We start from the raw sequence: 15,039 nt of genomic DNA, 5'->3' as shown, positions 1-15,039 counted from the left end.
AATGATTAGAAAAGCACTACTGATGTAAGTTCATGTTTAGAATAGCACTGCTAAGGTAAAAGCATGGTTAGCAGAAAATAAATGAAAACTTGTAAAAAAAAAAAAAAAAAAATGTGTTCAGTATTTAGTATTCGACTTTCTATATTCAGTCTAATGCTAGTGCTGTTCGGTTTCGGTTCCAGGCAAAAAAATTTAAAGCATCTCTAAAGAAAAGAGAAGTAAAAGGACAAAGGACAAAGATGGGTCGTGGCAGAAAGAAAAAGAAAAAATAACAAGAGAGAAAGAGAGAAAAAAGGAAGTGAAGGACAAGAGAGAAAGGTAGAGCAACAGAAGAGAGTTGACAGGTAGAGTGGCAGAGAAAAAGAAAGGAAAAAGAGGAAGAAAGAAACAGAAAGTGGCAGAGTGACAGAATGGAGAGAGAGAGGCAGAGAGAGATGGAGAGAAGGTTTTAGAGAGAAAGAGAGAGGTAGAGTGGAACAGAGAAAGAGAGAGAGTGTGCGGCAGAGTGACAGAGAGAGAGAGTTCATTTCTGCATGGCTGAATTGCTTCACTCTGTAATCCATGTTCACTCAGCGCTCAGGTTACTGCTCTCATTCACTAAAACACACACACACACACACACACACACACACACACACACACACACACACACACACACACACACACAGAGGGAAGTCTGAGAACTTGTAGCTTGACATTATCACTACTCACAAACAGAGAAACTAGATCAACTACACCAAACACACACAGTTTTTATACAGACTGAGAATGTGGTCATACATATGCCAAGAAGTTCATCATTGGAATGGAATGAAGCTTAATATGAATAAATGTAAACCTTATAACATGGTTGTGTCATTCTTGGGCAGCAACAACTGCAATGAAGCTTTACTGATAACTGGCAACAAGTCTTTCACATCTCTGTGGAGGAATTTGTTTGTGTGTTTTGGGTCATTGTCCTGCTGCAGAACCCAAGTACACCTGAGCTTCAGGTCATGAACAGATTGTTGGATATTCTCCTTCAGGATTGTCTGATAAACAGCAGAATTTCTGGTTCCATCTGTTACAGCAAGTTGTCCAGCAGCCCCAGACCATCACACTACCACCACCATGTTTTTTTATGTTCAGTAGGAGGATTTTTTCTGAAATGATGTGTTAGTTTTACTCCAGATTTAACAGCACATTTAACAGCACACAACATTTTTGTCTGGTCAGTCCAAAGAATATTTTCCCAAAGTTCTGGGGATCATCAAGATGTTAGTTGGTAAATGTGAGACGGGCCGTTGTGTTCTTTTTGTTCAGCAGTGTTTTTTATCTTGAACTCTCCCATGGAGACCATTTTTACCCAGTCTCTTTCTTATTATTGAATCATTAAATCATTGACACTGATCTTAACTGAGGCTGTAAGTGAGGCCTGCAGTTCTTTAAATGTTGTTCTGGGTTCTTTTGTGATCTCCTGGATGAGTTGTTCATGCCCTTTTGGAGTAATTCTGGTCGACCGGTCACTCCTGGGAAGGTTCAACACTTTTCCATGTTTTCTCCATTTGTGAATAATAGCTCTCACTGTGGTTCGCTGAGTCCCAAAACTTTAGAAATTACTTTGTAACCTTTTCCAGACTGATAGGTTGTGTATTTATGCCGTAAAGGTGCGTGAGCAGGTCGTGTCACGTGAACAGCAATGATATTTTATTTTGTATTCTGTTTTTTGTTGATGTAAATGTTGGTTTATGCACTGCTGCATGTCCTTGTGTGTGTGTAACACGTGTGGGTGTGCGACCGCCTGCATTGCCAAGATAGCAATGAACGTCTGACTGATAAATGTTTTCATGGTTGAATCCAGTCAATGGCGCACCTGTGTTTTCCATTGCAAAGATCAAGAGCAATATGCCAGAAATGAACATACCTCACTTCCATACTACCACGCCCATCAGCGTAGGTGTATTTGTAAGCTCTGTTGCTATTTAAAGAGGCACAAGGAGTGAAAATAGACTGTTGGCGGGGTATAAGGTAGCAATGAGCATCACAACAAGATAAAACATCTTTTCCAGGGGCATCTATGCATTTTTCAAGACTCTACTGTACTACGTTGCATCTTTGGCCTAACTTGGTCGAAAATCCTCTTTTTTGTAATCACAAAGTGATAAATTCTTTATTTTTTATTTTTTATTTGGAATGTCCCACAGGGCTAAAATGCAGGAATAGATACATATTAGTACAATTATTGTACTATTAGTACAATCTTGATTTTGTATTCTTTTAAATCAAATAAAAATCATGAAACCATGATGTTGGGTTGTATAAAGAGCCTTGTGTTGGTGATCTTTCTGGATAAACTGAAAAGTTAGTACATTTTTTTGTAGTAAAAAAAAGAGAATAACAAATACTCACTCAGACACAACTAAAACCTTTTATCTTCAGGGTCTTTATTCGTTTAATCATCCTTTCATTCCTTTATTCTTGTGAATGAGTGATTGTTAGATGGCGTCTTTGTTTAGATTCACTTTTCTCATCTGTTTTCGCCATTCTTTCAGTGCCAGTTTCTTCTCTGTATGGCATATAAGCTCCACACACACACACAAACACACACACACACAGACCTACATGCTTACTCACACACACACATCCCGGGGCATCAAAGTCCACCATTTGCCGATAGAAGATCCAAGTACCGTGAGAAGTGATTGTGTGTGTGTGTGTGTGTGTGTGTGTGTTTCAGTGTAAGTGTGTGTGTGTGTGGGAAAGTGTTGTCTCTAACTGCATGGTAATCAGTTGTAATTCTGTCTCTTCTGTCTGAGAGAATCGTCTCCATCTCCTTAAAGCTTCTCTCACCAGCGCAATCTCCTGCCTTTCACTGCACTCAGGAGAGAGAGAGGCTCAGGCCGCAGTGTGTGTGTGAGAGTGTGTGAGAGTGTGTGACTGCGCGTGTGTGTGTGTCTCTGAGGGTCAGTCCTACGGGACTGACCACTACAGAATGCCCTGTGTTGTTTTTTTTGAGGGTATTGTTTACGACAGGAGGGTCTGGTTTCGTCTGTAGGCAAAGTGTGAGTGTGTGTGTGCCTGGTGTGTGTGTGTGTGTGTGTGTGTGTGTACGGTGTGTGTCCATCGTACTGAAGGATTAAAGTTGAGTTTTTAAAAGGTCTATGAAGCGATCACAGTAAACCCCTCTCTTTAATCTAGTGAGCGCTCCAGAGTTCTGAAAGGGTTTTTGGAAATGTTTAAAAGGAGGAAAATGAGGAGAATTTTTTTTTTTTTCTGAAAGAAGTACTACTACATCTAAAAAATAGAATATCATTGAAAAGTTACTTTATTTATAGATGTATTAAACACAGAGTGATCTATTTTTAAGGGTTTATTTATTTTATTGCTGATGATTATGGCTTACAGCCAATAAAAACCCAAAAATCAGTGTCTCAGAGAATTAGAATATTATATAAGACCAATTGGTACTTTTGTCAGTGTGGGCAGTGTGCCAAGTCCTGCTGGAAAATGAAATCTGCATCTCCATAAAAGTTATCAGCAGCAGAGGGAAGCATTAAGTGCTGTAAGATTGTGTGGGAAAACACTGAGCTGACTTTAGACTTGATAAAAAAACACAGTGGATCAACACCAGCAGATGATCAGCATGTCTCTCCAAACCATCACTGATCATCAGTAAACTTTACATTTCATTTGTAAATTAAGGGATCAGAGTCTGGAGGAAGAGTGGAGAGACACACAGTCCAAACTGCTTGAGGTCTAGTGTGAAGTTTCCACCAATCAGTGATGGTTTGGAGAGACAAGTCATCTGCTGGTGTTGATCCACTGTGTTTTATTATCAAGTCTAAAGTCAGTGCAGTTTTGTTTTCCCACAAAATCTTACAGCACTTCATTCTTCCCTCTGCTGACTTCAACGTTTAATGAAGATGTTGATTTCATTTTCTAGCAGGACTGTAGTCTGCAAGTTTACTGTGTTAAAACAAGCTATGTGGGAAAAAAACACTAGCTGATATTGCCCTGGGTTACCGGAACACAAGCACTAGCGGTTAGTCTCTAATGCTAATGCTGCTGCACCCAGCCTTAGTGAAAATCTGGATATCTAAGGTTACTCTTAATAAACAGAAGTGCTTTACCCATCCAGATAAACAGTTTTCAAGAGAGAAATTTGTGCAGATTAACATCCAGCACTTGTTTAACTTGAAGAAAATCTTTTTTAAGAATTACAGTTTTGTTTACTTAGCTTAGTTATCCCCCACCACCTTCCAGAGACCTGCTGAATTAGAAGGAAAACATGGCGACACCCCTGTTCTTTACTAGTGTTGCATAATGCTCTCATTGCTCAATACGGTAACCCAAAGTGGTATTTGCACGCATTTATGCCTATAACATGTAGTACAATGCAGTAAATGCTACATGACTAAGGAGCTGTGTGGAGCTGGTTTTATAAACCTCTTTTCAGAATATACCGCCCAGTACACTCACTTTTCAGCTTTCGCACGTTGCCCAGGCAACAAAATGCCAGTTGTATTTTGCAATGATACAGATGATAGAGTTTTATACTTAACAATAGATGTTTTTCTCTCGTCAAACAACATATAGCATCATATCGCACAGCCCTGCAATCAGGATACTACCATACATCTCCCTAGTGCTGCTGGGCGATGGTGTTATCATTTGTAGCAGCACTGCCAGCTACACCCCCACCACTTCAGCTTCCAGCCCATCCATCCGGACCCTCTCCAGAGCCTAAGCCTGTGACGTCAATCTGTAAAGTCTCTCAGATCCATCCCAGCAGCTCTGAGTGAGCTTCACACACACAACAGTGCTTATTTCAATAGTGCGAGGATGCCATGTCGTCTTTCTCTGTTTTCTTTTCAATTTGAACAAAACTATTGTGTTGTGCAGTTTGAAATGCCAGAGCACAGTAACTCATGATAAGCTTGTGTGGTTCAGGATGATCAAAAAGAGGTTTAAAAAAGTGTATTGTATTTTTCACACTATAAGGAGCACTATCAATAAACGTCTATTTTTTGGGTCTATTTTCATACATAAGGCGCATTGGTTTATAAGATGCGTTTTAAGAGACACTATAAGGAACTTCTAATTCAGCAGGTCTCACCACTGGGTGTTGTTTGTGGGGTGGCTAAGTTAAGTAAATCTAAGCTAAGTAAACAAAACTGTAATAAAAAAATCGATATCGAGATCGATAATATTTACACCTCTAAACAACTAAGGAGCTAGCATGTAGCGTGGTTAGCGGGTAATGCTAATACTGCTCCAGCAGTGTTAGCCGGGGTTAGTGGCAGGCTACAGGCCGATAATAATACTCTGGGAAATAGCGGTTAGCAGCTAATGCTAATGCTAATTCAGTCTCTGTGCTGGAGTACTAAACTGAAACTCCTATATAACGCTGTACTTTAGCAGAGTGGCTTTACTGCTCCTTAATACCTGACTGTTAAAATTTATACATAAGATGCACAGATGATTTTTGGGAAAATTAAATGATTTTAAGTGCACCTTATAGTGCGAAAAATATTGAAAATGAATTATGAACAAATCGTTGTTTCTACACTCTCATTACATTTTATCTGATTCATTCACTGTACCTGAACAACACACAATAACACCTCATACACCACCACTATACCAGTACAGACACTGCAGTGCTGAGAATAAATCACCCACCACACATATAATAATAGTAATAGTAGCTGCTCTGTGGTGGTTTTCTCTCCTGTGGGCTCCTGACCGCTGAAGGACGTTCCTCACAGTACAGAAGTTCACAGTGTTGTGTGTGTCTCTGTGTGTGTCTCAGTCAGAAGCTGACTCTGCTGGACCGCGTGCGTCTGCCCACTCCTCGCCCGTCCTCAGTGAGGGGTCGCTTCACGTTGCCCAGTGGGAATCCCGGGAGCGGGGGAGGAAGCTGTGGGCCGGTAGAAGCCATGGAGAGTCCATCTAAAGAGGCCAAACCTGCAGGCTTTACCAACAGAGAGAGATTCAGGACCGCATTCAGAATGAAGGCCTATGCTCTGAGACAGAGCTCAGAAGGTAGGCTATGTTAAAGTCCATCATTGACATACATCAACATCTAAATTATTTTTTTTAATATGTTACGTTAAATGAGTTAAAATACACTTTACAGCAGCATTATGTAACATTTTATCTTTAAAATATATGAGCTGCAAAATCTTTTGTGCTATTCATTTTGTACTTCGGGATCTAAACGCCTACAACTGCACTATATAACTTTAGTGATGTCTCCAAGACAACACTATTGAGAACTGTTATATTATGAACCATATTTGTGTAAAATCTTGCAATATTGCTCAGATCTAAAAGTCTCAAAATGTAAAATGCATGGGAAAAGTGTGTCCTTTAGTGCTTGGTCATTACATTTCCTAAGTGAAGGGGCCCTAGAGCAAGAAATGCATATTTTTTCATAATGCTGCTTTAACACAGGAACATAGTCAATGGAATTTCATATTGATGCTGAGACCTATTGTTTACCAGATTTTATTAATAATTTGAATGTTTTCAGAAAATACATTAGCTACATCCTTGCAAAGTAATGTTACTTAGCTGAGTAGACCAGCCACTATTTTGATGATGTTATCAAACACAGACACAGGAAAGAAAAGTTAAACAGTAATGCTACAACAGAAATAACTAGTCTTTAAACTATAGTTGCTAGCTCAGCAGGATTCAGCTGTTTAACATGTGATTAAAGAAAGCAAACTACTTAAATTTAGTTTTTACAGGTTTCATACACACTTGTGCTTATAGAAGTCTCATCTTAAGATTTAAAACTCTCATCTTAAGTTAAAAATGTCAATGATTATAATGATAATAACTTTACCTTACAGTACCAATCAACAGTTTGGATACTCCTTCTAATTCAGTTTTTTTTCTATATTGTAAATGAATACTGAAGTCATCCAGACTATAAAGGAACACATAAGGAATTATGTAGTAACTTAAAAATGTTAAACAAACCTAAATACTCTGGGAAACATTTAGGTAACTCTTAAGCCCTATCTGGACAGAATTAGTTTTTCAGGGGGTCCTGGGGTAATTTTCTCGTTTTTTTTCCTGTGCGGAACAACCATGTATGTGTTTTTCTCAGACGTCCTCTAAGAAAATTAGAGGCTGAATTATTTATTGTTTCACAGTTTTTCGCTGAACTCCGTGGTCCTCCGGAAATTTTAGTCCCGTCCGGGACTTTATTAAAATTCACCTCGCCATCCACTGCTAGGCACCTTAATTACACTTTGGGCGCTTGTGTTTCCACGGAGATCCACGTAAACACAACAGCGAGTGGAAATGGAGAAGCTACTAAACGTGATGTCATGTGACAGAGAAATCCTAAATACTCACTGGTCCTCCTGTTTTTTCAATTGCAGTCCGGATGCAGGAGTTTTATTACTGAGTAGAAGTAATGAGAAACTAATCCCGTCTGGAAGGACACTTTGCGCTTGAGGATAATTTCAAAGTTCTTAAAATTTCAGATTGACTGACTTTCATTTGTTAAAGTAATTTTTTTCTTTACTTATTTGAGTAGTTTTTGCCATAATATGAATTATTATTAACTATTCACTGTATACCAACTCTACCTCTTTACTTTACAACTTTACAACTGATGCTCTCAAACACATTAAGGCAAGTCCAGCACAGCTGTTAACTGAAAGCTGTTCATTCCAGGTGACTCTACCTCATAAAGCTGACTGAGAAAATCCAGCCAAGAAGTGCAAAACTGTCACCTAAGCAAGAGGTGCTACTTAGAAGAATCTTAAATATAAAACATATTTTGGTTTGTTTAACACTTTTTGGTGTAATAAATAATCCCATCTGTTTTCTTCAGCTCTAAGTCACATTTATTGATATGCCAGACATATTCACAGTACAAAACTGATTCAGCATAAAAGACAAGCTACTGAAATCTATCTTGATGATTCCTCCTAGATGCGGGGGGTCTGACAGATCCTACACCTGAGGAAAAGGGCTTCCCACCGGACATCCTGATGGAGGAAATGATTCCTACACTCAAACTAGTCATCAGAGCAGTACGGTAAGCACACCGAGTAGCTGAGTCTAGTTTGGACAAGCTTTAATGAAACATTACTAAAACTCCCAGTTAAATTTAGAGAGCATTTGTTTTGTTGCTGTTGTGAATTCCAGCTTTGTGGCATCCAGGATGTGTCTAGTTTGCCTAATTAGCTGGAACAACTTCTACAAATTAAAGCTGTAAATCAAGTGAAAGCACAAACGGTTCTTTGGAACACTGCCGCAGAGTATCCGCTCTTGTTTTTCTATGGAACTTGGCCCAGTCTTCCAAAAGCTTTCAGTGGATGGTTGTGTAAATGTATTTTTGTAAATGTGATGAGCTACAGTTAATTGGGGGAACCATGAATCATGATGCCAACATGTACTGTAACATACTGAAGCAGATCATGATCCTCAAGAGCCTCTTCCTTCGGAAACTGGGCCTCATGGCAGTATTCCAACATGATGACAACCCCAAACACACCTCCAAGGCAACCATTGCCTTTCTAAAGGTTCTGGACTGGCAAAGCATATCTTCAGACCTCAACACAATTAAGCATCATTGGGGCATCCTCACTGTAGCTGAAGTAATGCAAAGTGTCTAAAATCCACCAGCATTGTTATCTTATTATCATGGAGGAGTAGAAGTGGATTCCAGTGGCACTGCTGGAAAATACTTGTGAAATTGTTTTGAAACAGTCCGAACCGAAGTCTGGAGCAAGGTTCATGTGTTTGGTACATTATGTACTGTACATTTACAGGTAGTTCAGTTAGTTTTGGTTGCAAAAATGCACTTTAATGAAGTCACTAAAGAACTTTGCTACCTTCCGGCATCATCATCTACATAGGTGCAGTCCCCCTATACTTCAAACTGATTGGTTTATAGAATGTTGTCTGATCAGCAGGTTGCTTTTTCTTTTTCTGTTGTTTAATAGGTAAGGATAGCCTGACTTGAACCTCTGACAGAGTCCGAACCAACAAAAAAGTGCTTTTACACTGTAAACAAATCGAACCATGGTTTCCATTGACACAAATTTTGATACTTTGGCTTTTGACCGTGGTTTGATTCATGTTTCCCACCTGCTATTATAATTTTTTTTTTTTTTTTTTACCAAAAATCCAGACCACAGAAAGTTTTTCTAAAAAAATTTTGGAGGAGTTTTTTTCTTCTTTTGTTTACTAGGTAATGATAGCCTGCCTTAACCTCCAGTAATTGGTCTGTCACCGTTCAAACCAATGAAAAAAGTGTTTTTACACTGTAAACAAAGCGAACCATGGTTTTAATTGACACAAATTTTGATACTTTGGCTTTTGACTGAGGTTTAAGGCACATTTCACAAAAGCTGTTCTGAACATTCAAAAAAAAAAAAGAGAGAATTTTGGACTATAAGGCACACCTAAGTCCAACCGGTCATGTTGTAAAGATCAGTAAAGCTACTGATGAATTACAGAGTATAAGGGAGTTAGCTCTGCTGACCGCGGCTGGGTATCACTGCTGATCGGCGCTGGGAATCACTGTTAACTGGGGCTGACTTGCGCTGCTAACCACAGCTGACTATGCTGCTAACCCTGGCTGGGTAGCACTGTTAACTGTACTGGCAGGCACTGCTAACCGCAGCTGGCTATGCTGCTAACTGTGGCTGGCTAGCCCTGCTAACAGGGACTGGCTAGTGTACTTACTGTGGCTGGCTAGCTCTGCTACCTAGGGCTGGATAGCACTGCTATCAGAGGCTGGATAGCACTGCTATCAGGGGCTGGCTAGCACTGCTAACTGTGGCTGGAAAACACTGTTAACTGAAGTTGGCTAGCACTGCTAACAGGGACTGGATAGCACTGCTATCAGGGGCTGGATAGCACTGCTATCAGGGGCTGGCTAGCACTGCTAACTGTGGCTGGCAAGCCCTGCTATCTAGGGCTGGATAGCGCTGTTATCAGGGGCTGGATAGCACTGCTATCAGGGGCTGGCTAGCACTGCTAACTGTGGCTGGAAAACACTGTTAACTGAAGTTGGCTAGCACTGCTAACAGGGACTGGCTAGCGCTGCTAGCTGTGGCTGGCAAGCCCTGCTATCTAGGGCTGGAGAGCACTGTTATCAGGGGCTGGCTAGCCCTGCTAACAGGGACTGGCTAGCGCTGCTAACTGTGGCTGGCTAGCCCTGCTACCTGGGACTGGATAGCGCTGCTATCAGGGGCTGGCTAGAACTGCTAACCGTGGCTGGAAAACGCTGTTAACTGAAGCTGGCTTGAACTGCTAACAGGGACTGGCTAACGCTGTTAGCTGTGGCTGACAAGCCCTGCTACCTAGGGCTGGATAGCGCTGTTATCAGGGGCTGGCTAGCACTGCTAACAGGGACTGGCTAGCGCTGCTAGCTGTGGCTGGCAAGCCCTGCTATCTAGGGCTGGCTAGCCCTGCTAACAGGGACTGGCTAGCGCTGCTAACTGTGGCTTGCTAGCCCTGCTACCTGGGACTGGATAGCATTGCTATCAGGGGCTGGCTAAAACTGCTAACTGTGGCTGGAAAACACTGTTAACTGAAGTTGGCTAGCACTGCTAACAGGGACTGGATAGCACTGCTATCAGGGGCTGGATAGCACTGCTATCAGGGGCTGGCTAGCACTGCGAACTGTGGCTGGCAAGCACTGCTATCTAGGGCTGGATAGCGCTGTTATCAGGGGCTGGATAGCACTGCTATCAGGGGCTGGCTAGCACTGCTAACTGTGGCTGGAAAACACTGTTAACTGAAGTTGGCTAGCACTGCTAACAGGGACTGGCTAGCGCTGCTAGCTGTGGCTGGCAAGCCCTGCTATCTAGGGCTGGAGAGCACTGTTATCAGGGGCTGGCTAGCCCTGCTAACAGGGACTGGCTAGCGCTGCTAACTGTGGCTGGCTAGCCCTGCTACCTGGGACTGGATAGCGCTGCTATCAGGGGCTGGCTAGAACTGCTAACCGTGGCTGGAAAACGCTGTTAACTGAAGCTGGCTTGAACTGCTAACAGGGACTGGCTAACGCTGTTAGCTGTGGCTGACAAGCCCTGCTACCTAGGGCTGGATAGCGCTGTTATCAGGGGCTGGCTAGCACTGCTAACAGGGACTGGCTAGCGCTGCTAGCTGTGGCTGGCAAGCCCTGCTATCTAGGGCTGGCTAGCCCTGCTAACAGGGACTGGCTAGCGCTGCTAACTGTGGCTTGCTAGCCCTGCTACCTGGGACTGGATAGCATTGCTATCAGGGGCTGGCTAAAACTGCTAACCGTGGCTGGAAAACGCTGTTAACTGAAGCTGGCTAACACTGCTAACAGGGACTGGCTAGCGCTGCTAGCTGTGGCTGACAAGCCCTGCTACCTAGGGCTGGATAGCGCTGTTATCAGGGGCTGGCTAGCACTGCTAACTGTGGCTGGAAAACGCTGTTAACTGAAGTTGGCTAGCACTGCTATCAGGGACTGCCTAGCGCTGCTAATTGTGGCTGGCTAGCCCTGCTACCTAGGGCTGGATAGCACTGCTATCAGGGACTGCCTAGCACTGCTAACTGTGGCTGGCTAGCCCTGCTACCTAGGGCTGCATAGCGCTGCTATCAGGGGCTGGCTATCGCTGTTAACTGCGGCTGGAAAATGCTGTTAACTGAAGTTGGCTAGCACTGCTAACTGGGACTAGCTAGCACTGCTAACCACAGCTGGCTATGCTGCTAACCGCGGCAGTCTAATCTAAGCTTACTGTAAACAAACAGAAGTCTTTTCCTCACTCAAATAAACAGTTTTCAGGAGAGAAATCTGTGTAGATTAACATCCAGCACTCGTTTAACTTTAAAGAAAATGTTTTATTTAAGAATTACAGTTTTGTTTACTTAGGCTCTTCGTCCAGCTTCCCCATTAGAAGGGAAACATGGCGGCACCCTTGCTCACTTCAATGTAGGCACCCTTACTAGTGTCGCTTAATGCACTTTACAATCCGGTGCGCATTATAGTTCCAAAAAAAAAGGTAAAATGAATCAGTTTTAATTGTTTTTTTGCTAGTTTTGCCCTCAGCTGGCAACAGCTGCTAAAAGAGAGCACATTAGTGGCTGGAGCATAGGTGAAGTGGCCCCCCAATGACAATCCCACCACTCACTGGTGTTATGTGGTATTGAGTGCTCTTTCCACTCAGTCCAGTAGAGGTAATGCAGGTGACCAGCTGTGTGTCCTCTGCTGTAATAAAGAACGCTATGTCCCATGATTTAACTCCATGAATCGAACACTCGCTCCCATCCTCTATTATCCGTCATTGTACTGACAGGCCATTTAGGACACCCATCACTCAGCCCACACTAATGTGCAATACCTCCCCAACACACACTCACACACTCACACACACTTACACACACTCACACACAGGCTACTCAGATCTACACAATGTCCATTTCTCTCACACACACACAGACACACACACCTACACTTACATACAACTTCACCCACACATTTATATACACACACACACACACACATGTCCATTACTCCTCACACGTAATGCCCTCATCTCTCTCTCACACACACACTCACACTAATAATCCGCTAACTTTTCACACACTCCCACTGATTAATGAGAGGAAAGTGCGCTCTGCCTAAAATATCCCCTTCTAAAGCCCCTCATCCATCCAAGCAAAATGGGTTTCTATTAAAGGGGCAGGGTCATTAACCTTTAACTAGTGGCTGAGAGAAATAGCACGCAGCAGATTAGCAGTCACACACACACTCACACACTTTCCAGTTCACTGTCATGTTTAAGGCCGAGTAAATTAGACTTTTTTAAACTGCATTTATTGGATTTAGACTAAAGTGCATGATAAACTCTGCTATTTTATGTATGATATCTGGCTAGTTAATTTAACAAGATATAGTCAGACAAATAATCTGTTTAATTAAAGGTGGATTGAGTAGTCTAAACAAACACTTAACAGAATTCTAAGCAGAAGTTCCAATCCTATTTCTCATTTGTACCCTACACCCTTACTTGTTTTTGAGTGTAACCCATCCTCTTGGAACAGAGTTTTAAGGGGAATGGATGAAATCCTCCCCAAAAACGATTGGGGCAAAGAACCCGATACAGATATATTCACTGTGTTCCAAATAAGCAAATGAGTCAGTATAGTTTCTAAATCGTGGCCCATTAGTTACTGTAAAAAATTCTCCTCCCAATTAAAACAAAAAAACAAATCACACTATTCTTCCACATTATTAAGCAGGCCACAGGTTTCAAGCAATATGGGAAAGAAAAATTATCTCTCTGATGATGAAAATCATAAAATAGTGCAGTGCAGATAAAGGCAAAATGAGGAAGGTTTCTGCCAGTCAAATTCATCGGATTAGCTGCAAAAATGCAATTACAAATCAGCAAACAGGTATTTGAAGCTGATGATACATGATCTGTGATTCTTGCATAAAGGTGTTGATTTACCACTGGGACATTTGCTTTGTGTATGAGCCGTTAAGATTGGCAGATCCTTTACTGAATGTTCTAAATGTAAGGTTGATGTGTGTGTGTGTGTGTGTTTTAGGATTCTGATGTTCTTGTTGAATAAGAAACACTTTAAGGAGACTCTCAGGCCATATGATGTGAAGGATGTGATAGAGCAGTATTCTGCAGGACACCTAGACATGCTCTGCAGAATCAAATACCTCCAGACAAGGTAAAGACACACACACACACACACACACACACACACACGCGCACACACACACACACACTTGGCCTAACTATGCAACACACATTACTGCACCAAAACAATGGGTTTCTCATTCATTTTGTCACATTTACACATTTTTACTTGATTTTTAAAGAAAAAGCAATTACAAAACTACAGTTTTTATATTTATTGAACCCTGAACATATTCTCCATCCCAGCAGACATGATATGAAAGCACAATATTGTTTGGTATAAATTATTAAGGGCCCTATCGTACAACCTGCGTATGGCGTCACAATGCTCTTTGCTATCTTACACCCCCTCAACAGTCTATTTTTACGCCTTGCGCCCGCGCTGTTAAAATAGCATAAGAGAATTAGGACATGACTTTCGTGTCACACAAGGTATGCTTTTGCACCCTATATAGACCATTAAAATAGGGCCCTAAGTTATTTTAATTATATGCCCAAACACAGAAAGTTAACAAAAATATCTGTGCATCCCTACATACTGTATATTAGAAAATGTTAGATATTTAAAAAGAGGAAATGAACACGTGTCTTTATGTTTTTTGTTTTTTGTCTCCAGGATAGATCTGATTCTTGCTCCTGGACCCCCACTTACTCCAAAACACAAGAAGGCCCAGAAAACCCCTTTCCCCTACCCAACTCAACAGTCGCCCAAGTGAGAACCTTCTAACTTACCTCTATCAACATGTTTTTATATGCAGTGTTTTTATGAGTTGAAGTAAGTCACATGCACTACTGTTATCACAGTTCTGCACATTCTATACTTTATTGACTGTTTATTTAAAAAGCATTAAAAAATATCTTATGTGGTTTGTGCAAATGTAATCGCTGGTTCAAATCCTGGTCATGCAGTTTGCCGTCGGCTGCTGGAGCCCCGAGAGAGCACATTTGGCCTTGCTCTCTCTGGGTGGGTAGGTGGCGCTCTTTCCACTCATCACTCCTAGAGTGATGTTGTTTAGCACAAGGCATCTTGATAAATGATTATATATATATATAGCTCTAGAAAAAAAAAACAAGAATTTACAGGTATATGATTGAGTAAAATTAACATTGTGGTTTCCAAATTCCAAATAAAAATACTGTTTTTTTGCAGAAAATGAGAAATGGCTGAAATAACAAAAGAAATTCAGAGCTTTCAGACCTCACATAATGCAAATAAAACAAGTTCATATTCATAAAGTTTTAAGTAAGAGAGTTCAGAAATCAATATTTGGTGGAATAACTAAATATTTATAAGCACAGTATTCATGCATCTTGGCATCATGTTCTCTTCCACCAGTCTTACACACTGCTTTTGGATAACTTTATGCTGCTTTACTCCTGGTGGAAAAATTCAAGCAGTTCA

At 41.4% G+C, this 15,039-nt stretch overlaps 1 protein-coding gene across 1 annotated transcript in view; it reads left to right on the top strand.

Moving 5' to 3' along the window:
* The window catches only part of kcnq3 (potassium voltage-gated channel, KQT-like subfamily, member 3), a 94,062-nt gene that overhangs the window by 68,578 nt on the left and 10,445 nt on the right, over positions 1-15,039 (top strand). Inside the window, exons 11-14 of the mRNA XM_022679250.2 lie at positions 5,792-6,024; positions 7,936-8,041; positions 13,537-13,668; positions 14,254-14,349. Coding sequence (XP_022534971.2) covers positions 5,792-6,024; positions 7,936-8,041; positions 13,537-13,668; positions 14,254-14,349 — 567 coding nt within the window. The remainder of the gene's footprint in view (positions 1-5,791; positions 6,025-7,935; positions 8,042-13,536; positions 13,669-14,253; positions 14,350-15,039) is intronic.

Source organism: Astyanax mexicanus, chromosome 4, assembly GCF_023375975.1.
Source record: "Astyanax mexicanus isolate ESR-SI-001 chromosome 4, AstMex3_surface, whole genome shotgun sequence".
Lineage (NCBI taxonomy): Eukaryota > Metazoa > Chordata > Actinopteri > Characiformes > Acestrorhamphidae > Astyanax > Astyanax mexicanus.
This window is presented reverse-complemented; position numbering and strand designations above follow the sequence as displayed.